Source organism: Glandiceps talaboti, chromosome 5 (genome assembly GCF_964340395.1).
Source record: "Glandiceps talaboti chromosome 5, keGlaTala1.1, whole genome shotgun sequence".
Taxonomy (NCBI): Eukaryota; Metazoa; Hemichordata; class Enteropneusta; family Spengelidae; genus Glandiceps; species Glandiceps talaboti.
In genome coordinates, this window is record NC_135553.1 from 26,754,815 (window position 1) to 26,781,923 (window position 27,109).

General features: G+C 36.1%; 1 protein-coding gene across 1 annotated transcript in view; it reads right to left on the reverse strand.

Annotated features, from left to right (window-relative positions):
- Nucleotides 1-474: 474 nt before the first annotated feature.
- LOC144435864 (cytochrome P450 4V2-like) overlaps nt 475-27,109 on the reverse strand; it is a 30,236-nt gene continuing 3,601 nt past the window's right edge. Inside the window, exons 3-11 of the mRNA XM_078124503.1 lie at nt 20,824-20,909; nt 20,074-20,264; nt 18,443-18,512; nt 15,909-16,035; nt 5,176-5,376; nt 3,857-3,959; nt 2,594-2,728; nt 1,456-1,635; nt 475-1,020 (exon numbers count right to left, since the gene is read on the reverse strand). Coding sequence (XP_077980629.1) covers nt 860-1,020; nt 1,456-1,635; nt 2,594-2,728; nt 3,857-3,959; nt 5,176-5,376; nt 15,909-16,035; nt 18,443-18,512; nt 20,074-20,264; nt 20,824-20,909 — 1,254 coding nt within the window. The 3' untranslated portion in view covers nt 475-859. The remainder of the gene's footprint in view (nt 1,021-1,455; nt 1,636-2,593; nt 2,729-3,856; nt 3,960-5,175; nt 5,377-15,908; nt 16,036-18,442; nt 18,513-20,073; nt 20,265-20,823; nt 20,910-27,109) is intronic.

Genomic DNA, 27,109 nt, shown 5'->3' on the forward strand with positions numbered 1-27,109 from the left:
ATATTTGTATTGCCGAACAAACTTTTTCTGTTTTTCAAAAGAACCTAAGCTTTTTGGAAAGACAAAACTGTTTGTGATTGATGCTGGTTCCAGGAATAATTAAGCTTCTTTTTCAGCTTTATTTATCTAGAAATAAAATCTATCTTTATTCTCTGAGTGGGATTTCAAAACCTGAATCTGTAGAAATATTATGTCATGGAATTATTTTCATTATTTTCGCTATATTGTCATTAAAATTCTAAGATCTTAGTGAAAATATTATACTTTCATTCTCATATAAATCTCATCTCAATAAACTGAAAATGAAATCCTATTTTCAGGTTTCTAACCTACGATTTAGATAAAGATTATTGCACCATGCACAAACCAAATTATTACCTTGGAACAGAAAATATGGATTATATACCCTGGTCATTCTTGTATAAAGGTTATTACTGGTATATTTTTGTTGGACGAATGAGTATACAGTCTCCATTTACTATATTTATGTCCCATTATGCTAGACTACTAAGTATACAGTCTCCATTTACTATATTTATGTCCCATTATGCTAGACTAATAAGTATCTCACAGTCTCCATTTACTATATTTATGTCCCATTATGCTAGACTAATAAGTATACAGTCTCCATTTACTATATTTATGTCCCATTATGCTAGACTAATAAGTATACAGTCCCCATTTACTATATTTTTCTTTGTAATACTGATACATTTAGATATCAATAAAACATCATTGTCAAAATAGATACCATTTTGACAGTAGCACACAAAATAAGCATGGTAGAGGTAACTGCTTCAGGCAGACTGTGATGACATCACAGTTATTGTGATGACAACACAGCAACATGTAGATGACATCACTTCCTAGCAGAGATTGTAACTCTAATTCCATTGGCCGGTCGTAGAATGAGTTCTCCAGTTGGGAAGAGTTCGTCTTTGGTCTGAGTGGTTGATATATTGAAGTTTCTCAACATTGACGACAATACCACTTTCTCTTCATACATGGCAAACTTTTGACCTGCAATATCAAATCATAGATTATTTCCAAGTAATTATTGAGTCTGTTTGGTCAAGGTGATATCAGCTTTAGGCAATCAAATCTTGACTCATCATGTGTCACTCACCCTTGAAAAAGAGAGAGAGAGAGAGAGAGAGAGAGAGAGAGAGAGAGAGAGAGAGAGAGAGAGAGAGAGAGAGAGAGAGAGAGAGAGAGAGAGAGAGAGAGAGAGAGAGAGAGAGAGAGAGAGAGAGAGAGAGAGAGAGAGAGAGAGAGAGAGAGAGAGAGAGAGAGAGAGAGAGAGAGAGAGAGAGAGAGAGAGAGAGGAGGGGGGGGGAGAGGGAGAGGGAGAGGCACTTTGAATGAACAGAAAGGAATCAACTATTCCTTGGCATTGCATCCGAACAATATAATATCACTGATACAAAACTTAGTATTACAGCATTTGATACTTACCAATACAATTTCTCAATCCAGCTGAGAAAGGTACATACGAATATGGATGGCGGCCTGAGGAATTCTTGGACAAGAATCTGTCAGGATCAAAGACTTCTGGATCTGGGAAGTATGTGGGATCTCGATGTAAAGTAAATGGTGCCACTATTAGCATCACTTCCTTGGGTACATGATGACCAGCTGATGAGTAAATAAATGTATAAAAGGTATTAATAACCATACATACCTACAGTGTATGTGTTCTGGCATTCAGATTTGATACATAATGATTCAATGACATGATTTATTCCATGCATGATCCAAGTTGAACAAAAAATATGGAATATATACTCTGGTCATGACAATGCACATCTATGTCTCAACAGCGAGAGTCTACATCATTGGTTCTGCCGTGTTCGAAATATCAGTCAAAATGTTTGAAATTGCCATTATTTTCCCTGATTTTTCTTTGATATTACTGGTGCTGGTATAATTATATTATTTGCCAGTATTTTTCTTCATTCAGCCTGAAAATACTCATGAGTCTAACGACAATGACTTATAGTGACAAAGGCCCCTTAGGTCACTCGTATTTTCCTTGGCTGAACGCAAGAAAAATATTGGAGAATATCATCTAAGCATACATAAGATGTTACTACCACACTAGAGTGTCCATAGAGTTTCAATTGAGTGACATGATAATTACCTCCTTGTGAGCACAAATCAACATCACTGTCAGATGAAACAAGGAAAATTCAAACACAAAACTGTTTATTTGTGTTCACACTGAGAATAAAATGTAACATTTCATGTTTGTGCACACTATCAGTGCCCGTATTTTGTTTGTGTAATTCATGACAAAAATATTGACTGAGATGTAAAAACTATTGAGGTGGCTAATAGAAACTCTATAGTCACTCTGGTTTGGTTTTTAATTAACTTAGGCCTATTCACTTGTTATGGTTTTTAGCTTAAGTGGTAATAGGAGATCCAAAAAATGACGACTCTTTCAGTTTATGTTTGGTTTAGCTGAGACCATAATACACAAACAAACAAACAAACAAACAAACACCAACAGGTAGAATAAGTTTGATTTGATACAGTAGAAAACTTATAAATTGTACAAGAATCAATTTTCTACTATTTGTACACCACCTACCAAGGGTCACATCACAATCCAATGTCCTGGCAAATATTGGTACTGATGGATAAAGTCGTAGTGTTTCCTTGACAACACAATCCAGGTATTTCATTTCTTTCAGGTCATCCATAGTCACAGATCTATCACTGTCACCTGAACAGAAATACAATAAATACACAAAACCAATTTCATTAAAAATTTTCTCAAAAACATCTGTTTTCCTCTTAGACTAGCTTCTTCTTAATATTACTGGTATACAGGACTAGAAAGGACTTCTTTGTTCCATAATATTATTCCACATAATCTCCTGACGACTAGCCAACAGTGTTCCTTCAAAAGGTTATTGAGAATACAGTAATTTAATATTTTGTGTATTTTAAGATCATGGCTGCCCTGCTTGTTGGGGTCTGGATGGTCACGAAGGGGACATTCCCCTGCAAGCCACATAAAACCCTGTATGTATTATTTACAAATATAACATAAATTGCATCAAACTCAAGTATGGATGTATCAGCCAAGTGATCCTGTCATTCAACTTTTATTTTAAAAGAAAATATTAAATTTTATATTTTATTTCTTTTGAGATGTGTGGATATTAAGTTGAACAAGTCATAAAAATTAATTGCAAGAGCAGACAATAACAAAGACATTGTACAATTTGGACGCAAGCTAAGCATTAGCATTAAACACTGCTGTTTAACCAGTTGTGCAATTTTCCAGTTATTATAAAAACAAAAGATCATATAGTTTGACTATTAGGGGCGCTGTTCCGCAGCAACATTTGGGCTACAAAGAATCAGTACAATCAAATGTCTCAAAAGGTTACCTGTTAGTAGTGTGATCATAATAACTTTATTTATACTGGATATTTCTTAAAGTATATAAACATTTGTCTCCCAAGAAAACCAGTGAGGGCCATCCCTCATGTAATGCAGGAAGAAACCGGAGTACCCAGGGAAAACCTGCGTTGTTCGGTAGAGTCAAACTGAATGACACTCTTCTTACTTAGAGCGTGGTATATTTTAATCAAACCCTGAATGGGTTTGAACCCTGACCACAGTGGTAAGAGGCAAGTGGTTTAACCACTGGGCTACCGACAATCTCTTTTCATATAGATCATATTTTGAAAGTTAATAAAATACATTCAGTGTTACACTGAATGTAGTTTATATAATGAAGAGAAACAATATAACTTCTGGAATGTGTTCAGTCTTGATAAGTGTTGGTGATTATACTCATGAAAATGACCATTTTCATCTTAATCTAGGAATCATCTCTTACCAAATATGGTGTCCATTTCTTGATGTAATCTATCTTGTACGTCAGGATGAGTTGCTATCATGTAACTAGCCCAGACAGCAGCTGCAGCAGTTGTATCATGACCCTGAACATGAAACACAAACAGTGTTGTATTAAACCTTAATTATGACGTACGTAGCAAGTTAGATTTATTCATAATTTCTGAATACAAAATATAATCATACCTGCACAAGAACAAATGAGCAAAATATGGACAACTTTGAATGTTTTGACTCATATTTAGAGAACTGTAGAAGGAATTATACATGTATCAACATGCAGTGGTGTGACACTGAATGCGACATAAATCTCATATTTTCTGTTCAAAGATGTTAACCTTGGCTTGCACTAGGATATGGTGACTCTGGAAGTCAAAAAGTTAATATAATTAATGTTGGGATTATAGCATAGTCATATAATCGTACGTAATGCCAGGGGATGTGACTCCCATCAACTGCAGGGGTTGCAATCTGAAACCAAACACTGTTCTCCTATTACATTAATATATATACCAATCCTCACTCAGCCTTTTACTGCCAACGTTCGCACAGTGAACAGTGAAGCACCATCACTCTAGCAAATTATCCCCCCCCCACTCCTAAATAAACACCTTACATGTACCATACCCATGTTTACATGTAATACTCTACTCATACACAATGCTCTAATCTCACATACATATGCACCACACGTTAAAAAATGGGCACCACGCACTCCATTGTCAGGACACCCACCTAGGGCGTGCTCCATGACATGGTTGTCTGCTATGACACCTGCCAATTATCAGACATAAAAATTAAAAAACAAAACAAAAAATAAACCCCACAGAATCAAATAAAAGAGTAAGAATGAGCAAATGTTATCAATAAACACAGTAAGGGGGGCTGCCGACACAGGGCTTGCTGGCTGTAACCAGACATGGGGGGCATAGACCACAGCAGTGCGAGACTCACACGCAGACCCTGCACTGCCAAATGCTCTGCCCTGTTAGCTGTAAACACCCCTGCAGGTGGCTGGCAACACTCGGGTACCACGCCTTCCATGACATGACGTCCCTCAAACAGGCGAGTGGCTTCATGACATGGCTGTTCACTAGAACACCTACACATGGAGCTCGTTCCCCCCTTCTTTAATGGCACATCTTGTCACTGAGTCATCATTTATTGGCATTAATGTTAGGATATTAAAGATTTCAATAATCTGCTTGGAAAACAAAATGTAATTGTTGGGATGGGAATGGGGGATTAGGGGTGGTTCTTATGAGATTTGACAGATTAAAATTAAAAGAGCAATTGTCTCACCTCAAACAAGAATGTGTCCACCTCTTCCCTGATATCAACATATGTAAAACTGGGATCGGCTTCATGCATATACAACAACATATCCAGAAATGCCAGTCGTTTACGTCCACCAATGCCAATCATTTCAGTCTCCTCTGATACCTTGGTTGTTCCTTCTGCTGACAGCTGCTTGTGAAGTTCCGCAGATCTCTCATGGATAACCTGTCAGTAAAATATTGGGAAGATCATTAATGTGTTACTCACTGAGTAAATAGGTTCACAAAAATGTGGATTTTTGCTATCAGTTAGTGCATTATGTACATGTGATTTGAAGATCTGCTACACATTTTGGTCAGTAAAGCCTGTAAAATAGTTATCAGGAAATTTGTAAGGAGTTGTAAAAATTGTAGAACTTCATGAATTTGATGACGTGAACAGAAGGGTTTGATGTTGGTGTGTTCATTTGATATGAAATCAGTTGTAATTAACTATTACAGATTAGTATAAAAAAAAATTGTGTAAAAAATTGTATCCTTAGAAATATTCTAAAATGACTACACTAAGTTTTCTATGTATATGGTCTAAATACAAGATCTACATAAAGGCCAGTAACCATCAAAAACAATAGACTATTCTACAATGTTTTCTTGCTACTTTTCAAGAATTTGTGTAAAAATTTGTTTTCATGATTCCATCAGTGGGCAGCTAAATGTGTCTTATTTGGAGACAAATGACAAATGACACTGATTAGTCACTACTGTATGTCTGATAATGAGTCACTGAGTCATATAGTAAAAAGACAAACTTAGATCACCACAAACTAAAACCACTATATTGTTGAATGCTGAATATTATATAACTATGTAATAGTTGCGTGCTTTGTAACAATGATGTTATACTACATTGGAATTTAGTCTGGATTCCAACGAAGTATCGATTTATCTCTAACTTGAGTTTTGACGAAGGATAGCACTAGACTAGAATGTAGTAGACATTGAAAGAAAACAATCAAACACAGCAAATGACTTGACTGCAGTGTAATATCACAAATGTTATTATCTAGATCAGTTTGTTATATCAAGTCTTTTCCACACTTAGGCCAAAAGTAAAAATTGTTTGGTTCCGGTTACCCAACCCCACCTAGTTTTTCATAGTGGATGCGGAAACTGACATCAACAAAAGACAATATATCAAACTGTTCTTCAAATCTGTAATGGCTGTACATCTGATGAGAAGAAACCAATAACACAGAGGCCATTTGGAAAACAATGGAAAACCTGAACTAGACATTCACACATGAAAAATAAAATACAAATGAAAAATAAAATTAAAAAAATCTACCGACCTCATCTATTTTAATATTGACCCTAATTGGAACCACACAATTTGTTTAGGCCTTATCTACAACACTCACTCCAGTGGTGTTACATGTCATGTTGTACTTGAGGATTCAATATACTTTTTTTTTTTATTTGTTTTTATTTGCGGGTTCTCTAAAACTTTACAAGTCTATATAAAATGAGTACAGAAACTGAAATGTGGGAAATACAGTAATACATATACTATGACAGGGATAGGGAAATGATTTACACTGTGAGGCCTGACCATTTGTCAATAAGTTTTCCATATATGTCATTTCTTTTGGAAATATACAGTTCAGTCTTCATTGTCATTTTAATATTCAAAATAACTAAGTTTAAGGATGGTATAGTTTTTTAAGTTTGCAGTCAAAAATTGTTTTCTTTACAATCAGTAACAAATGATTTAGGAGTAATGAGAAGGCAGTGTTACCTAACAGAATTTGTTTAGCTGATACATTTTTTTGGGCTCCAGTAAAAGAGTCCCACAACATGGTAAAGCTGTTCCAGATACACCTGACACTATCACACTCAACAAAAAGGTGTAACAGAGTTTCTTCTGTTTGTTCACAAAATGTACAAAGACTATTTTTTGTTCGAGGAGGATTCATTTTGTATAATCTTATGTTTGTGAAAATCAGATTATGCACCAATTTCCATTGAAAATCTTGAAGTTTGGATTCCATAGACACTTTAATGGTAACAAAAATATTTCTGACCATTCTTCATCTTCAATGGAGAACATTTGTGAAAAATACAGTATACTCTTTGCAGGTATGAAATACTTGGATGAAATGTGTTTTCTAATATCTCTAACCTTACAGCTAGATAAACGAACAAATTTATTTCTTAAGAAAAGACCAACTGGTAACTCTGGTTGAACTAGTAAAGGTTTACACTCCTTCCAATGAGATGGGATAGCGTCAAGGATACCTAGCCAAACCATAAAGTGATTTAAGTTACAACCAAGCTCCTTGAGATCAGTTTGATTTTTAAATCTAGAATTCTCTCCAAATATGTCAGCTAAATAGACAACACCTTTCCTATACAGGTACGAGTTAAAAACTGGTTTGTTATTTATGAGAATATTGATTTTATTCCAAATAATCTGCTCAGCTGTGGAGGTGGAGGAAAACAGACTGATTTCATGCCAATAGTGCAACATGCTCCTATAGAAATCTGGAAGCCAAACAGGCAGATACTTCACATTATAATTACATCTGAAAATTATCTGTCCTCCAATATCTTTAGTGAAGTAAGAGAAAAAGAGTTTCCAAGGATGTTTAACTGTATCTGAAAGGTAGCGATTGACCCATACAATTCTGTATGCTTTATACAGTGAGAAAATGTCGATCATGCTGAAACCCCCTTCCTTTATGTCTCCAATTAAAGTATTCCTACTGACCCTGTCTGGGCCATTCCATAAGAATTAATGAATAATGCTATTGATCTGTTTCAAATCACTACTTTTCAAGTTAATTAAACTGAAGACATAAAGGAATTTAGGAATAATCAGAGTTTTAATAATTTAATAAATTTAATTTAATAATATGCATTTTACCAACCAATGTAAGTACAATCCGAGTCGGCATCATAAAAAAAGTGAATTCCAACAATTTTGAGGGGGTGTTTGGGCCAGGAAATACCAAAAGGATGATCAGAACGGTTCCTCCACTTCCCCAACCACCTTGCTTCAGTTAAATCTGTTTTGCCATAATTAACCCTGAGACCAGATGCGAGCTGAAAATTGTTTAGCAGAGAAAAGAGATGTGAAGTTGAATTTTCATCGGCCAAAAAACAAGTAAGGTCATCTGCAAATGCAGAGTCCTTTTCAGTTTCTCTCATTACATTTATACCTTGAATAGAAGGATTTTGTTCAATAACAACAAGGAGTGCTTCCAAACTGAGAATAACAAGCGACCTATCGGTCAGAATAGCGCCGCTGTTTTTTTTTTAATTTAATTTTTTATTTTGGTGACATGTAGAAGTGGTTCAGTTCTTCAGCTCTTTACTATGCAGTTTTGTTTTAGCGATGCAATAAAGTGGTTAGTGGTTTCATATGATGTCTCACTATAAAACACATTTTACACAGAAGTTGGTAATGTATTGTACTTTTATACCATAGTCACCATTTTATAACAAAAATTTACTGTTATGAAAAATTGCACAAAATCTCAGAAAAAATAATGACTGGGAAATGCACACAACAAAAAAAAAAAATTTTCTAACAAATTTACCAAGTCAACAACATTCAACTTGTACTAGTTGTAGTAGATATATATATAGGGAAGAAATGTATTAATCGCCATCTTAGTTTCCGTACGGCGACAATCCCCAAGTACCCGAAAGAGAGTCATTCTCAGCCAACAGGGTTTGACACTGGAGTAAAAAAGTCACTATCCCACAGGACTAGTAAAATTGATAACGTAGTAGTCCTGCAAAAAAATTGGTGGTCCTATCTTTAAGTGCTTTCGCTTGTTCACTTAGGCTCTTCATCTCTCTTAGTTTTTGCTCTACTTCTAATTCACTTTTCCAAATTGAACTGTCTATTTCTTTGTAGTTGTTTGTGCATCATCAACTCCTTACTGTAATTTTATTCTCTTTTTTATGTTTTGGAACTTCTTCTCTTTTTTTGTTGCTTTCTGTGAGTAGTTTGTCTTAATTGGAGGGGGGGGGAGTAATAAGATGTTATGTGGTCTTATTTCTAGCTTAAATACTACATAACATTTCTGGTACACATTGATCTAACTATTGCATTTTTAAAAGACAAAAAATTACCTTCCCATGGAGCAAGTCTTTATAGTGTTCTCCTTAGTGCATATTAGAATGTATTTACAACATAAAAATAAATAAATTTGAAGGTTACCAGCAGTTACAGCAAAATTTTGTTACTAATTACATGTACAAGTCACCTCGTCTATTTTCGTGTCTATGTACTTCCGGGTTGACATAAACGTTAAACGTGATACAGTCGGCCCTATAATTACTAAGAAATGACAAAACCGTTCGCAAAATAAAGTTCAGGATTTTAATTTTTCAAACTGAATATCAATATCCACTACACATTCAATAACTGGTTTCGCGTATTTAGAAATGTGCCCCAAAACATGAACACGGAACACGGAATCGTCTACACGGCACTAAAAATCCTACCTGAGGATGGGGCTAGTGTTACTAAGTTAGCAGTTTCATTGTAGGCTGTAAGCTGTACCGGTAAAAAAAACGATCATCACATCATGTAGGAAGTACAAAAACATAGAACACGTTGTTTTCTTGCTGAATAAACTCACTGAAATAACAACACGGTCAAATTGCGTCTTCGATTTTGGCAGCCACCATTGTTATGATTGAGCTTCACTTAGTTCCGTTGAACATGGCCGGGCGAACGCTGACATCCAATTTGTACAGCGTTTTTACAAAGGGAGCTCGTCAATTACCTACCGAATAATTAACTCAGAAACGTAGTTTAAATACTAACTGATCTAAAAATTACTGTTCAGAAAGACTACGCATCCGTACATAAATACGAATTCATGCGACAAAGATTTCAACTTTACTACTTGTTACAGTGTAGAGGCCAGCCTTACCCTTATTATACACATATCATCGTACAACTAATGTTATTGGCTATAATATTAGCTACATTTGAAAGGTCTCACTTGATTGGCTCATCCTTCGCTATTCCCGTTTTCAAGAGACACCCCGCCAGAATAAAGTGCTACGTGGTACAGCAATGACGCGAGATCGCCTGTTGGGCGACTTTCCCACCGGGTGTGCTTTTCGAAAACTACACAACACATGCTTTTATGACACGGAATCATAGAAAATCTACCCCGTTTCCAAACTAATCGTAATTTTATCGCGAATAGACAACCAGAGTTGGTCAAAATAGCAAATTAAAAATCAAATGAATTTTACTATGACCGTGAAATCATCATATAGCCGGTGGTTTGAATTCTGAGCTCCCTAATATACCTATCGAAAAGTCACTATCCCGTCGGACTACCTGCAATGAACATTTTAGTAACCTTTACTGGTCCTTACAGAAAGTTACTTGACTCGCAGGATAGCGGACCAGCGTGTACGTGTATGTCGAACCCTTGCCATACGTTACAGCATAGACCCTCCTGGTTACAGTGGTAACACTCGTTCATGTTCGATTAAGTGATGAAGTGATCTTTTTTTAATTTCTTTTCATCACAACAACAAAATCTGCGCGATCAAAAGTGTTGTAAACTAAACCAGAAAGAATTATCGGGCTGGCTAAACTTCCCGATGAACTGGAGTAAGGTCCAAGTCCAAGTAAGCCCCGATAGTACGTGAGAAAATCGTCTCAAACTAGCGATACAACTTTCAAAATATAACTTGACATGTTAGAGTTATACAATTCAAGACGGGTTTTCACTCGAAAACAACAATTCTGTGAATAATGACACTGAACGCAGCGATTTCTCAGACGATGTTACCACTGCACTGTAACGTATGGCTGACAACGACTTGCTTCTATCTGGGTTAGTCCCTCCTGCATCCGGGTACTTGGGATTGTCGCCGTACGGAACTACCACATCGGTAATTTTGACGCTGTAATTTTGCCACCAATATTGATCGTACAAAAACAAAACTCCATAAATGAACCACAAAGTACTTTCCCTTTCAAAATGTGGTAATTTTAGAAAGAGTATTATCGTTTTTATTAACGACTGACTCTGTCAAAAATCGTTCGATACACTTCAGTTCAGGCATGGAAGACTTCTCACAATGATAATGAGGTGCATATACTGGAATTAACCATTCTGTAGGAGGGGTGGAGAATTGGATTTGAAGTTTACAAACAAACCTTTTTCGAACAAATATTTGTCATTTGGGCGCACAATGCGTAGAATTAAGACTATAGCACATATTACATTGCTTGTTTGACGTCAATAGTGTCTTTTGAAAAGTTGCACTTTACCTAAAGTCTCGCGGACTGATTTCCAATATGGCGTCGGTCATAATGCTCATTAACATATTCATTTTTTTTTCAAATTTCAAAAAAAAAATCATAAAAAATAGAAGAGAAGACGTGCTGACTTGAAATTAACAAATCTAAGTAAGCTACCCCCTGTGCATCAACACACCAGATATCGAAGCAATCTGACTTGAAGTTTATGAGGAGTTGATGAAAATGTCATTTTTGGAAAAAAAATCATAAAAAATTGAAAATGGCACAGATCAACTTGGCATGAACAAATCTGAATAGCCTCCCCTCAGGGAACATGCACACCAAATATCGAAGAATTCTGACTGTCACTTTCAGAGTAGAAAGTGAAAATATAAAAGTTTGACGGACACCTATGATTCACTCTACTCTCTATACCTCAATACCCACCTATACCTAAAGCTACGCTTTCAGCTTTCGCTGACAGCGGAGCTAAAAAGTGCAGGGGAAAGGGGGTCATGCTGACGCACATCCCTTTCTATATTAAACAGGTCTGTGCTGATACATTGATTTAGGACACAACTAGAAGGTTTGGTATAGAAAGTCTTAACCCAATTAATAACAGAGGGGCCAAAATTGAAGGTAAGAAGAGATTCAAAAAAAAAGTCCCATTCTAAGCTGTCAAAGGCTTTTTCAAAGTCAATGGCAAGAAGATTACCTGGAAGATTACGATATTTTGTGTACTCCATGATTCCCTCAATAACCCGAACACAATCCCCATAGAGCGACCTTTTGTGAAGGCTGAGACTTGCTAATGACACTTGGCAAAACCTTTTCCAGACGTTTAGCAATACATTTAGCACCAATTTTGTAGTCTAGGTTTAACAAGGTAATAGGACACCAATTTTGTAGTCTAGGTTTAACAAGGTAATAGGACACCAGTTTTTAATCTTTGTCTTTTCCCTTTTTTCTATGAGAGTTATCACACTTTGCTTTTGTGAGGGAGACAACTCCCCCCTATCATATGCTAAATTTAAAGCGTTTACCACAGAGGTACCAACTAGAGGCCAAAGGTTATGTAAAATTCACTGGTAAGGCCATCATTGCCAGGGGTTTTATTTTTTGGCATACTCCTCAGTGCAGCCAGAGCTTCATTAAAAGAAATCAGACCCTTACAAAAGGTCTTCTCCAAGTCACTAAGCTTGGGTAAAGCAACATTGTGAAAAAATTCAGTACAAGAGTTTACAGGGTGAACAGTGTGATGAGATTTATATAACTGTATGTAAAAATCCTATCATTTAGTAACTGAATAATCTGAGATTTCTTTGAATTAGCCTTCTCTAATCCTATGAAATATTTAGTATTTTTTTCCCCCATTTCGTACCAATTTGCCCTCGACCTGACAGTGCTCCCTTCGACCTGGTAATAGAACTCAAGCTGCAATTCTCTCTGGACTTCCTCAATCTTCATAAGTGTATCAGGGGAATTATCAATTGCAAAAAGCTCTTCCAATGTATTTAATTTAGTTTCCAGAACATAAATCTTATCCCTCCTTTGATTTGCTTTTGCCTTTCCATAAGATATGGAACATTCTTTAATTTTATACTTGAGGTAGTCCCAAAGAGAACATTCATCCTGGGAATGATGTTGATTTATCCACACACGAGAAAGTTGCTACTGATAAGGTTAACAAAATCCTCTTCGTATAAAAAACTGTTATTGAACTTCCAGTAAGATTTAGCCAATTTGACCCGACTGTCTCCAAACTGAATTCTGATAGCAGAATGATCAAAAAGGACTGATGGCATAATATCAGCGCTAGCTTTATACACTGTCTGTTGAAGGGAGCTGCTTACCAGAAAATAGTCAAGTCGGCTCTGAATTAGAGATGGGCGCAACCTATGCCACGTATACCTCCTCAAAAGAGACATGCCAAATGTCTACCAGGTCAGAATCTGAGCCAGGGTTTGTACACTTAAAGCAAAACAAAATTCCAGGACTTTCCAGGGGTTTTTCGTCAGTTTTCCAGGGGTATCTATATTGATTTTGGCAATTTTCCACGGGTGTTGACACTAAAGTATATTTTTTGAATGACATCTAATTGTCTGATGTGGACGAGAAAAAATTATCAACAGTTCCCATAACATGTCACAAAACATTTTCAAGACAATCGACACTATGCAAGACGTTGGTTTCAAAACCACGTTTGCACACTAAGATTAACAGAGAAACCGCTGTCCTATCCCCTAAGTAGCCGTTTCGTCAAGCTGGTGCATTGATCTTGTAAGATTGAGTCGCAGCATTCGTCAGTCTAATTCAGACATATCCAGAAAAATAAACTAAAAACTCGAGTTTTGTCCTCGTTATTGTATGGTTTGATGTTACTAGATTTATAAGTCACCTAAAATAATTTTTTTCTTCAAAGTTTTGAATGAAAACGTCATTTACGTAACGAAATTTTGAGCTATGAATAACTGAATACATTCATCGCTTGCGTCTCGATGTTTATATACGGATGCCACGAGTTGCGGAACATCGCGATTTCTCAACTCAACTTGACCATTGACGAATGTTACTGTACCGACTACATAAACCAGTAGTTTATTCTTTTAGAACATGTAACACAAATCCACATTTATCGACGACATAAAAGTCACAACCGTACTTCCACAACCCGGAAATCCAACTGCACTTCCCTAGGCCCTAGTATTGCCATGCCTGAGCTTGTAGTATGTCGACTCGTGCTCCGAACTTGTAACAATTTCTAATCGTGGTTGATGATGCTTTGATACTCGCTACAATGTTACGATAATCTTGTTAACAGACCTACTGTTACCCCCGGCCAAGATTGTTACAATATCATATCCCTGAAATGACGACTGGGAGATGGAGTAGCAATATACGCAAGATCGCAACAAACACTGCAGCGCTCATTCAACTGTGCTAGGCACAGTCTGTGGGGCAAAGTGTCTCGTGGAACGATCGTTTGACTGTCTGGGTTTAATTGGCGTGAATTTTGATTCACCACCGTGGCGAAAGACTTTGAAAATATTTTCGCCATTTCACATTTACGAGATTCAGAATCATATGAATGGGTGGCTCGAGCACAGACATGACGATCGTCAATATTAATCGATCGATTGATCCAGGGTTTTCCAGGGTTTTCCAGGGAGGGTTTGAAATTCCAGGGTTTTCCAGGGTTTTCCAGGACTGTGCGAACCCTGCCAGTGAGCAGAGTTGTGACAACACAGAGGCAGAATCCTTCCACGTAGTTGGGTTCCCCCCATTCTCTATCGAAATCAACATCAGGGGCCATATCAAAGTCACCTCCCCATATAATTTCTCTATCTGGTTCGATATCTAAATTGTCAATCATTGAATTGAGAGTATTTAGAATAGCTACATGGTCCTGTTCTGTATTTGGTGCATACAAATTAATTAAAAGGTAGGGTTTCCCATAATTTACAACTGATACTAAGATAATTCTGCCCTCTGTGTCTGTCTCAACCCTGTTCAGGGAAAAGTCAATGTCACCAAAAATAATAGCAACCCCTCGGCTATTTGAAGTACCATGAGAGAAAATGTAATGACCAGAAAACTGACGGGGCCAAATAAGTTCGTCCTTTGAACAGCTGTGGGTCTCTTGAAGAAATATGATACTGTTTTTTTTTTTCTTGTGAGCCAATGAAAAATGTCTAATTTTCTAAACCCTCCCAACCCCCTTGTATTTAGTGAAATAATGTCAAAATTCTCTCTCATACCTGTATGCAGAATTTGTTTTTAAGTTGTTATAGTAAGTGTGAAAGTTACAATTATGGGAAAATGAAAGTGAAAGAGAACCCGCAATTTTGCTAAGCACAGAGAAACAAATACAAAAAAACACAAGCTCACAAAAACATACAGGACAAAACAAGACACCCAAAGATACAACACAAAGGACAAAAAATCCCACCTTATTTGTGGTGCTAGGTGTAGAAATCTATGTAGATACTACATTTTTTCTGTCCTTTCTGACTTTTAGTCAGTTTATCAGTCATTTTGTCAAACCTATTTCTTTAGCTATTTATTTTGTGATGTGTTAAATTGATTTGTAATTCAAGATTTCAATAAAATTATTATTATTTTTACAGTATATACTAAATTTTTAATTATCTTTTAATGATGTATCTTCCCAGGGTACCCACCAACACTGTGGTATATGTTGAAATCTATGCACATTCTACCAGACCCTCCCCCCCCCCCACACACACACACACACACACACATCTCTCTCTCCCTCTCTCTCTCTCTCACACACACACACACACACACACACACACACACACACACACAGTCTTGGATTCTCACATTTTTTGTAAAAACACTGCTTGGTGCAAGGTTCTATTGAACTACAAAAACTGACCATTGTAGAACACCCTGAAAACTTGAGATTTTCTTCCAAGAATTTATTGACTCTGTAAGCAGAAATGTTTGGTTACCTTGTTTGTCATTCCATGTAGTATTTTCAGATACTTGGTATGACGTTTACCACCATCTGTTAGATTATACAAAGAGTCTGGCCAGTACCACGGTGTCTTCATACGGTCTTGTACAATTTCACTAATTCTAAAAAAACAACAGCAGGGAAATAAAATGTGCTGTTAACAAAGTAATAATTATCCCCAGAAAAATATCCAGTACAGTTTATGTAAAAACTAGAAACATGTGAATATATAGAATTTTATTTTCATTTACACAATATTTCAACATAATGTGCTAATATAGAACTAACATTTATGGTACTCTTTACAATTTGTCCCTCCAAAATGGAAAATTTAATACTTTCTAGAATTGTAAAATGTACTGATTGGTATACAAACAAGTAGAATACTTTCCATAGACAGATCTCAAGCATGTGTTGGATATGAGATTAAAATTGTAAGTGTAAAAATAGTGCCAAAGGCATTGTAGCACAACTGTACAGTTTTTAAAAATGTTTTCCCATATGCTGATCCATACTAGGTATAGGTGTTCATTTGCTGAATGATTATCCATACATTCATTTGTCTACTTATCCCTGTTATCTTTGCAATATATGTGATCACTTGGCTGTTGCTATGGGCATGGTCTTGTTGCTAGGCACATTTGCATACATTTTTTGAATGTGTCTGTGTTATCTTTGCAAAATATGTGATCACCTGGCTGTTGCTATGGGCGTAGTCATGTTGCTAGGCATATTTGCATACATTTCATTTGAATGGTTATTCATTTGTCTATCAATTCCTATTGTTATCTTTGCAATATACATGATTATTTGGCTATTGCTATGGGCGTGGTCTTGTTACTAGGCAAATAACATACATTTTTTGAATGTTTATCCAATTGTCTCTCCATCCCCATAGTTATCTTTGTGAAATACAACACTGATTGGCTGTTGCTATGGGCGTGGTTTTGTTGCTAGGCAAATTTACATACATTTTTGGAATGTTCATTCAATTATCTATTAATCCATGTTATCTTTGCAATATATGTGATGATTTGACTGTTGCTATGGGCATGGTCTTCTTGCTAGGCAAATTTACATATATTTTTTGAATGCTTATTCAATTGTCTTGTTGCTAGGCACCCAAGAATGTTCCCACCAAATTTCAGACCGATCTGCTCAATAGTTTTTGAGTAAGTTTTTTGACCAAAAATTACATTTTTCGACCCAAATCACACACCGGTAGTAAGATCGTTTTGATTTGAACAATTTCCCAACTAGACACCCAAGGTAATACACCCATCAAATATCATGGCAATCGGTACATGCAGGAAATTTAACCTGCCAAACACAGTATGATCATGGAGGTCTTGATATGACTATTTTTCTTTCCCCATAAAATGTGACTTCTTATTCTTTGTACAAACTGTTTTTTGCAATGCCTAAGGATTGTGAATTTATATGAACCTGTTTTAATCATAGTGTCTAAGATTTAATTCAGCTGTGCTAAAAACAGGCCTAGGTTGCCAAGCAACCTCAAACAGATGTTAATCTTTATGGCATTGACACTGATATGTGAAGTAGCCCATAAAAGATTTAATGATTTCATTGCATCAATAAAACAAGAATCTTTCATTTCCAGGCTGAAATCAAAGCATTTTGTAATACAACAAATCATATTTTCAAACGTAAAATGCACATTTCTGATGCGATCATTTTCAATTGAACAATTTCCCAACTAGACACCCAAGGTAATGGACCCATCAAATATCATGGCAATCGGTTTAGCGGTATTTGACTTTAAGTTGTTCACACACACACACACACACACACACACACACACACACACACACACACACACACACACACACACACACACACACACACACACACACACACACACACACACACACACACACACACACATACACACACACACACACACACACACACACACACACACACAGACAGACGTCGGGTGATCCCTATTGCACTACTGAACCTCAGTTCAGTTGTGCTTAAAAACAGTAGTCTAGTTCCTGATGACCGTGTTCCGATTTTACAACATTATTTCCCACGTCATACGTCTAGTCAATGTCGTTACTCTAGGTGTTAAACGTCAAGCGCTCATTAATATTCATTTGGTACAGCTGTGAACTGTACAAACATAAAACTGAACTGCACCTCAGTACAAAATCATGTGGTGATGCAATGTCATCATGTTTACATGAACGCTGTGGGAATGGGATAGATTCTGACGTAATGTGTGAAGATAACATTGTGTAAAATCGGAACACGGTCGTCAGGAACGAGACACTGATGTGAAAACCCAGGACTGTATCATGGACCTGTAATGGCCAATCCTGGATTTGAATTTAAATTTTGGTTTGAAATTTGGTGTGGGCAGAGCTGTAGAAAAGTTGGTCATGAACAAATGAATGATTCTATATTATATAATTCACGTCCTCACAGATAAGATAGCACTACTACAGCATGAACCCAGGACTGAATCATGGGCCTTTAAAGGCCGATATTGATTGATCTACTTACCCAAAGACAGCCTTGACATAATCACTACTGCAGTCAGTCTGAGCATTGATGTGAATACCCATTGCTGTCTCTGTGTCAAAATAAATCACAGAAATTTATATGAATTTATTGTGAGTTTCTTTATATCATTAATAATACCCAGGAATGACAAACCAATAAAGCTATGTTATAACATTACAATGTTGACTTAATACAGAAATAAAGATATGAAATAATGTGAGCATTTACAGCTACTATTTAATGTGATATGCCATATCGTTATACCGACGTTTTACTCATTTTGCATGTAAGGATCACAAGACAGTACCCAACATTTTTGGAAAAATGCAGGCTAGAACTTGGTCATCATCACGGAATGTATGACTATGCAGCAGTGTGTCCTCTAATGACAGCCAAATTTTGTCACAAGTTGTTGTGGGTTAGTATGATAAAAACTGGCATTTCTTGTGAGTCACCACATAGTAAGAGATAGGGGAACATCAAATTTTGGTGTGTCACTAGAAATTGTGTGGGTCATGCAGTGGCACATCAAATTGGCTTAGGGGCACACAGCTATGAAGGAAGCCTTGCACAAAATGTGTAAAAGAATGCTGTATATTCTTAAATAACCATTACACCCAGAGGTTAGGTAATTGTTCAATTAATGGTAGTCACTGATAAAACAGTACAGCGAGTGCAACATGGCAAATGAGTCAATATAACCTAGTGTCTGCTGTCTTTACACTACAGCATACTCAGCTATTCTGGCCCTCATTGCATCTGGCCTCAACACAACTTGCACACATCACTCCTAGTTGCCAAACCATGAAATCTTTTATCCCTCTGATAACAGGAAATGCAGCATTTTGAAATACTCAGTAGAGCATTGAAATACTCCTCAGAGCCTTCGCTGTTGGTGGATGACAAACTGACACATACTTGGCAAGGTGAATCTCATATTTCACTTCAATGAAGCTTTCTAAACTGGCCCTAAAAATTGCTACTAGATTTCAAATCTACCCACTGTGTCAAAGGGTGTATATCCTACAGTGTAAATCAATATGAGCTCAGTATGTAACATAACAACAGGATTGACCAATCACAAAGGACAACATTCTATGATTAATTTACCCATGATCCATCTCTCCACAGCCGCATTTTTGCTAAGGTTGGGGAACCCCGGTAACAGAAAGGGGAAAGGGGTAAAAATGGCCGTGTTTCCTCATTCAGTCTGTGGACTGTAATTGCTTGGGAACCCCAGGTAAAATGACATGGGAACCCCAAGTAAATTTTACCTACTTACTGCCTTTAGCAAAAACATTGCCACAACATCATGTTATCTAAGTGCTTGGAGTTGAGGCTACTTGGTATTGAAAACAAAATTATGGTTTGAATATACTAATCTGTTGGGCATATATTGTTAAACATATTTTGACCAAGATGACATGACATAATCACCTAACAGCAAATGGTTATAAACTACTCAGAAAATGTCAACTGTATGACAAGATATTGTATCACCTACTGTGTATATCAACATATGTATCATTCACTACCTTTTACAATATCATGAATATGTATTATGGCATAATAATGAACTCTGAACTTAGCAACAGATGAATTATGAATTTTGCAATGAGCTCTGACCTTACCACATATGATATCCAGAACACAATGGGTTATGACTGGAAAGATATCAAATTCTCCTTTTCCAATCATCGACCGCAAGTTTTTCACAAAGAAAGTTGATTGGTCATTGAAGACTCCAACAAAATCATTCAAAATCTTGAAGTGAAAAGTTGGCGTCAGTAATTTTCTTCTGCCCTGCCATTTCTCACCAGTACTGTGATAACACAAATTTAATGATGAACATTTGTGATTGGGCTATGTAGTCAGTTGTTTTAGGCAACCAACTTAGGGAGCCTATTAAGTCATTTCAAAGTATACTCCACTTTGTTAATAATACTTGGGCCTCAAAAAATTTGTATGATTCTGATTACACTCAATTTTAGAATAGGTGGGTAGGTAGATTTGTTTCCGTATGTGAGTGTCTAGTTCAGGTAGTTATGTTTGCCATTGTTTTCCATATGGTTACGGTTTCTTCCCATCAGATCTAAAGCCATTACAGGTTGGAAGAACAATTTTATATTGTCTTTTCAAGTTGATGTCAGTTCCTGCACCCACTATTTCTTGTGAGACTTCACAATTTTCGCGATTTTATTAGATTTTTTCTCAAATACGTAAAATAAGTTTAGGGCCAGCATTGAAAAATTAGGAGGGGTTGGGTAACCGGAACTAAACAATTCTTTTTTAGGCCTAATACTAATATCTCAACAGCCTCTACTTATCAATTTGAGGGTGACGAAGCTAATAACATTTGTAGATGAAATAAATGAATTTACCTGGTAAGTAATCCTGTACCAAGCCATGGATGTAAGAAATCATAAACAAATGCCTTTGTGATGTGTTTGTTGCTGTTGAATATCACCTTGAAAAAGAGAAACAGATCATTTAAGTTATGTAATCATCATCATCATCATCACTGTTGTCATCGTTGTTGTCGTCGTCGTCATCATCATCATCATCATCATCATCATCACTGTCATCATCATCATCATCATCATCATCATTGTTGTTGAGGCTGTTGTTGTCATGATCATTAGAATAAGAATTAAGAAAAATTACCATAGATAAATTTTATATGTTGACATTATTTGAGAAAATGATACAACAAATGCATTTTCCAGCAAGGTTATCACAAAGTATATATATAGTACTCAGGGAATTAAAAATTATCAATTTTTGAAAATTCTCAAAATTAGACAATTTGAAAAGAAAGAAAAACTTGGAAAAGGTAGAAAAACACATGACAAAAAGCTAGGTTACTATGAAATAAATAAACCATTCCTTCTTAAGTTCCACACTAGATTTTAATCAGCTGTATGGTCATGTACTTTGAACTGTAAAGTAGACCACACTGATAATGTATAGGCAACTCAATCTATGTTTGTTACTCTGACCAGGTGGACATTGAACTTTCAAAGACACAAAAAAATGATCCACTTGTTGGGTAACAATAGAGAGAAATATGATTGCTAACTTTGACCTCAAAGACATTATGTTGAGATATATCATATGAGTAATATGCTAATTTGATGTCATGGATACAGATGACTCACTTGTTACCAAACAAGAGAAATTATGATTGTCACATGATGTAGGTACTTTGACCACACAGTGAAAATATGACAACAGTATATGGATATGGGAACATGGGGGGGGGGGGGGGGGGGGGGTGATGATGATAATGGCCTCTTCCTAAATATTCAAAAAGCTATGGCAAACAATATCCTCTATACTGGAGTTCTAGAATTTCTGTTTTCAACAATTGGTCACTTAACTGAGATTTGTCCCAGCAATACCTATTTTGATTTTCTAAACATAAAATTGACACATATTTGTATTTCAAACTTATGACACTTATAACCCGATTCCTGGCCAAAACAATAATTGGGGATGGGGTGGGGGTGGTGGATAATGTCATGTATGAGATATGTACAGTGTCACAATTGAACATATGCTTATTTGTAGATTGACATTGCATTTTATAAACAGACTATACCTGTGAGACTACAACATGAGTAGATAAGGACACTTCACAAATGCTGACTCATCACAGATGAAAACAAAATACAAGTATTTTATCATCAATGACATCTGATACTAAGGGGTAGACCATTTGATATCCTGGTGGAGGGGGGGGGCTTGGAAGATTGGTGGAGAGTCATTATTTTTTTCCCACCTGCGTGCCTGTGAATTATTTTTTTTTCTCCTTCGCCTAGGCTGGCAACTTTTTTTTTCTTTGCTTCTTTGAGATATCCAGATTTTTTTTACACCTATGTTGAACTCCTACTTTTGTTGCCACAATTTTCTATTTGGTTTTCGCACAGGGTAATACAGAGAGTAAAGAGATGCTGTTCTATCACACACAGATTATATTTAGAAAATTACATATTTCAATACATGTTTGATTTTCAATTAAATAGACATCATTGACAGTTTTTATCCCATGGTATGATAACACACTGAAAATGCAAATCGGAAACTTGATTGGTGAGCTCAAACATTCAGACAGACCGGTCAGTTTCTCCAGCCTGGGGGATAGGGGGTGGTCAGTGTTTTTTTTTAATTGGGCTGACAAAAAGTCACTGATGCCCCCATGAATAAAGTTTCATAGCATCTTGTCAGTAAGCTGTAGAGGGAAGAGCTTTGAGATTGGGATATGTCAACCTCTTGTGTGTGTGTGTGTGGGGGGGGGGGGGGGGGGTTCTAGGGGGTCTGTCCCTAGAAGCCCTGCAAGATTTTTACTCCTAAAGCCAATATTTAGGCTATTCACAGACACTTTCAGACAATAATTTGCAAGCTTTACAAGACAGCTCTAACATGTAAAAAGCAACTACTTAGGGTTGAAACATTTTTGAAATAAAGTTTCATAGCATCTTGACAGTAAGAGGTGGAGGGAAGAACTTTGATTTGAGACTGGAACATGTCTACCTCTTATGGGGTCCTAGAACTTAGAAGCTTTTGAAGTTTTTTTTACCAATTTTGGTGAATCTTATTGTTGGTTTAACGAATGAGTGGCCTCTGGGGTGAGGGAGTCCAAGGGCTTTCCCCCTGGCAGATCTGGAGTTTTCTGTTTCTATTTAGGCAATTTTTAGGTTATTCATAGCCTCTGAGGTTATATTGCCAAGCTTCGAAAAGAAAAGAGAAGAAAATATGACTTTTTGAATAGGTTTTTCATGTTATAAAAGTGGGCCTGTAACATTGGTATAGGGGCATTAATATTGCATGTATAGTAAAGTTACTGATGTGTTACAGCACTTTAGGTATACCTATAGTGTACAATAGAAACTTGAATTTGAGTTGTGGTGTTGATACATGTAGTGTCTGAAATAGGAAGTATATCATCCCTTCTGACAAATTCACACTGAAGTGACTAGAACAATTTAGATTAAGTTCTTTTATAAACTATCTAATAGTATGAAGATTACCATTACAAAACCTTCAGGTTCACTTTTGCCCCAAAGTGCAAGATAAGTGAAGCACTGGTTGTGAAACAGCCAAACATTTACATGACATGTTCTGTAAATAGTGTGGTAGCTTGGTAATACATGTACATGTATATGTATAATTTTATGCATAGTTATGTTTGAACCCTTACATGAAGTAATAATTAAAAAAATTATGAAACAGAGACAAGAGCAAATATATATATATATGTACCACAGGCCAACAAAACTGACTGGTCCCTGACATATGTTTGAAAATGTTTGTCGTTATCTGACAAGTGTCCTGGTTGGAGAGGTACGAGCAGGTTGAACAGTACACTTGAATTTGTGCATAATTTCCCTGCCAAGACTTTTTTTTCTAGCAGCAGTGGTCCATCTTTTTTTCACCCCCCCCCCCTCGGATATCAAATGGTCCACCCCAATTGAAACTTTATGCATCAGTGTACTATTAACCTGCGCTTAGCTGCAACTGAGACATTTTTTCATCAAATAACCAAAGATATATTCACTAAAACTTTGTCAACTGCAGGTACTTATAAAAAGACATTGTATGTGTTAATTAGCAGTCATTATTATCTGTAGGTGGTGTAGTGATAAGTTTAAATATTGAGCAAAAGCTTGGTTTTGAATCTGTGGCTTTGTTAAAACTGTACTGGTTGTAACTGGAGTATCATTTTTGGATCAGACAAGTCCACAATATATTCACTGAAAATTGTTAAAATACCACATTGAATAAATAGATATTGTACATGTTAATCAGTGTTCATTATTACCTATAAGCAGTACAGAAACAGAAACAGGTTGAAAATTATGATTGCTGTTGAGGGTAATGTTTTTACGGTGTGGATCCAATTTGATTTGATTTATTGTGTATACAGCTACAAAAAAAACATGTTTACAACAAGCGACCTATCGGTCAGAATAGCTCTGCTGTTCTTTTTATTTTTTATTTTGGTAACATGTAGAAGTGGTTCAGTTGTTCAGCTCTTCACTATGCAGTTTTGTTTTAGCGATGTAATAAAGTGGTTAGTGGTTTCATATGATGTCTCACTATAAAACATATATATACAGAAAGTTGGACCTCCTTGCAGGTGCAATCGGTTTAGCGGTTTTGACTTTAACTTGTTTACACACACACATACACATACACACACACATACACACACACATGCCGGGTGATCCCTATAGTACTACTGAACCCCAGTTCAGTTGTGCTAATAAAACTACACAAACATTTATTCATGGTTACGAATTTATGTTCTCTTGAAAGCCATAGTTGTAATACATCACGTAATTCACTGATTTTTGGGGATAAGTGCTTTGTATAGAACATACCTGCAGAAGATTTACAAACCTGCTGTCCCATGGTTGTCATACATGGTGACATGACATTTACGAAGATTCTATATGACTGTAAGGACTACGTTCAAATCCTATCTCTAGCTCTGTCAAGGATTTTACTACGTGCCTCAGCACCCAGTATATCATTCAATTCAAATCCACACGTACTACAAATCTTCGTTCATGGATTTTGAAAAACGTAGAGAAAGACAGCTTTAAAATGTGACAAAAATCCCAAAATTTGTGAATTTTCAGGAAAATTAGTCTAAAAATGACAATAAATACAAATACAGATGTGCAAATGTAGTTTGTTTTCATTCCAGCTGATTGTCACATCTAGTGGCTTTTCCGACGACATCATAAATTCATGAATTAAGAGAATCGAAAAAACACCTAAATTTGACCAAAAATGGCATTTTATTAATATTGCTGTGATATACAATTGAAATGCCATAGGAAAAAAAAATCAAAAAGTACTAAAATTAGCAGAATTTCAATTTATAGAAATAGCTAGTTGTGAACAAGGATGTCGTGCATTACCACATTGGCAAATTTTGACGTGGCGATTTTGCCCCCAATATTGATAATACAAAATCAAAACTCCATAAATGAACCACAAAGTACTTTCCCTTTCAAAATGGGGTACAGTATTATCATTTTTATTGACGACTGACTGTCAAAAATCGTCCCCTCCAGCGATCGACCATAAACTTTCAGGCAAGGAATGATTTTATCAAATTCACGAAAGCATATACTGGAATGAACCATTATGTAGAAGGGGTGCAGAATTTGGATTTGAAGTTTACAACCCTGTTTCGAACAAACATTTGTCATTTGGGCGCATAATGCGTACAATTATGACTATACCACATATTACATCGCTTGTTTGACGTCAATGGTGTCTTTTGAAAAGTGGTAGTTTACTTAAAGTCTCGTCGACTGATTTTCAATATGGCGTCAGTCACAATGCTCATTAACATATATTTTTTTTTTAATTACAAAAAAAAAAATCATCAAAAATAGAAAAGAAGATGTGCTGACTTGAAATTAACAAATCTGAGTAAGCTACCCTCTGCACATCAACACATCAAATAACAAAGCAATCTGACAAGTAGTATTTGAGGAGATGATGAAAATATCATTTTTGAAAAAAAAAATCATAAAAAATTGAAAATAGCACAGAGCAACTTGGCATGAACAAATCTGAATAGGGAACATGCACACCAAATATCGAAGTATTCTGACTGTCACTTTCGGAGAAGATGATGAAAATAAAAAATAGCGCAAATATTGCGTTGCCACACAACTTCATGTTCAGGGCAATGATAGATATATAATTTTTTGAAGATTTAAAGTTGTAACCAAAACAAAATTTTCATACCTAATTTCCATCATCATAATCCAGCCATCCTATGTTGGAAGTGTACAAGACAAGTATAGCAACATCCTAATCAAACTTTAAAGGGATGTGTCTACAAGGTTTTGTACTTCTTTATTTTTTTAAATCAATTTGGAACCAAGTCATACCAATGTAACAGGTTTATCTTTCTTGGTTGTCTTATTGTAATATTGTAAAAGCCAGCTACATTCAGTTTATATGGGTAGGTGATGAAACAGCTGTCTTACAATATATTACATAATCCAGTCATAAACCAAACTGGCCATGCTACAGGCTTTACCACCAGAGGAAATAGTAAAGTAAACATTATAGTTAATTAACAATGTACTGTTCTCACTGTGTCAGCTATTAATGAGGACAAATCTACACATTCTCAACAAAGTTAAGCTCAATCTACTGGGTAATTTCAGAGTTGAAGATTTTTGAGGAAAAGCAATGACAAAGAATAACACTTCTAGAAACATCTCACCAAGTTTCAAACTCATTCACTTAGTATTTTTTGAGATATAAGTTTTTGACCAAAATTCACATTTTTACACCTTAATTCCATATCACTCATGGAATCATGGTATGCTTAACATATCTTCGTCCATACATCCCTAAATGCATTTCCATTAAATTTCAGCCCAATCTGCTCAGTGGTTTTGGAATTATAGATTTTTAACCAAAAAGACACATTTTCAGCCCTAATTTGCATATCACTGATGGAATCATCCCGTCATGGACAAATCTTACTTTACATCCCCTTAAGAATGTTCCCATCAAATTTGGCACCAATCTGCCCAGTAGTTTCTGAGTTTAAGTTTTTTGACCAAAAATCACATTTTTTGACCCAAATCACACATCTGTGATGCGATCATTTTGATTTGAACAATTTCC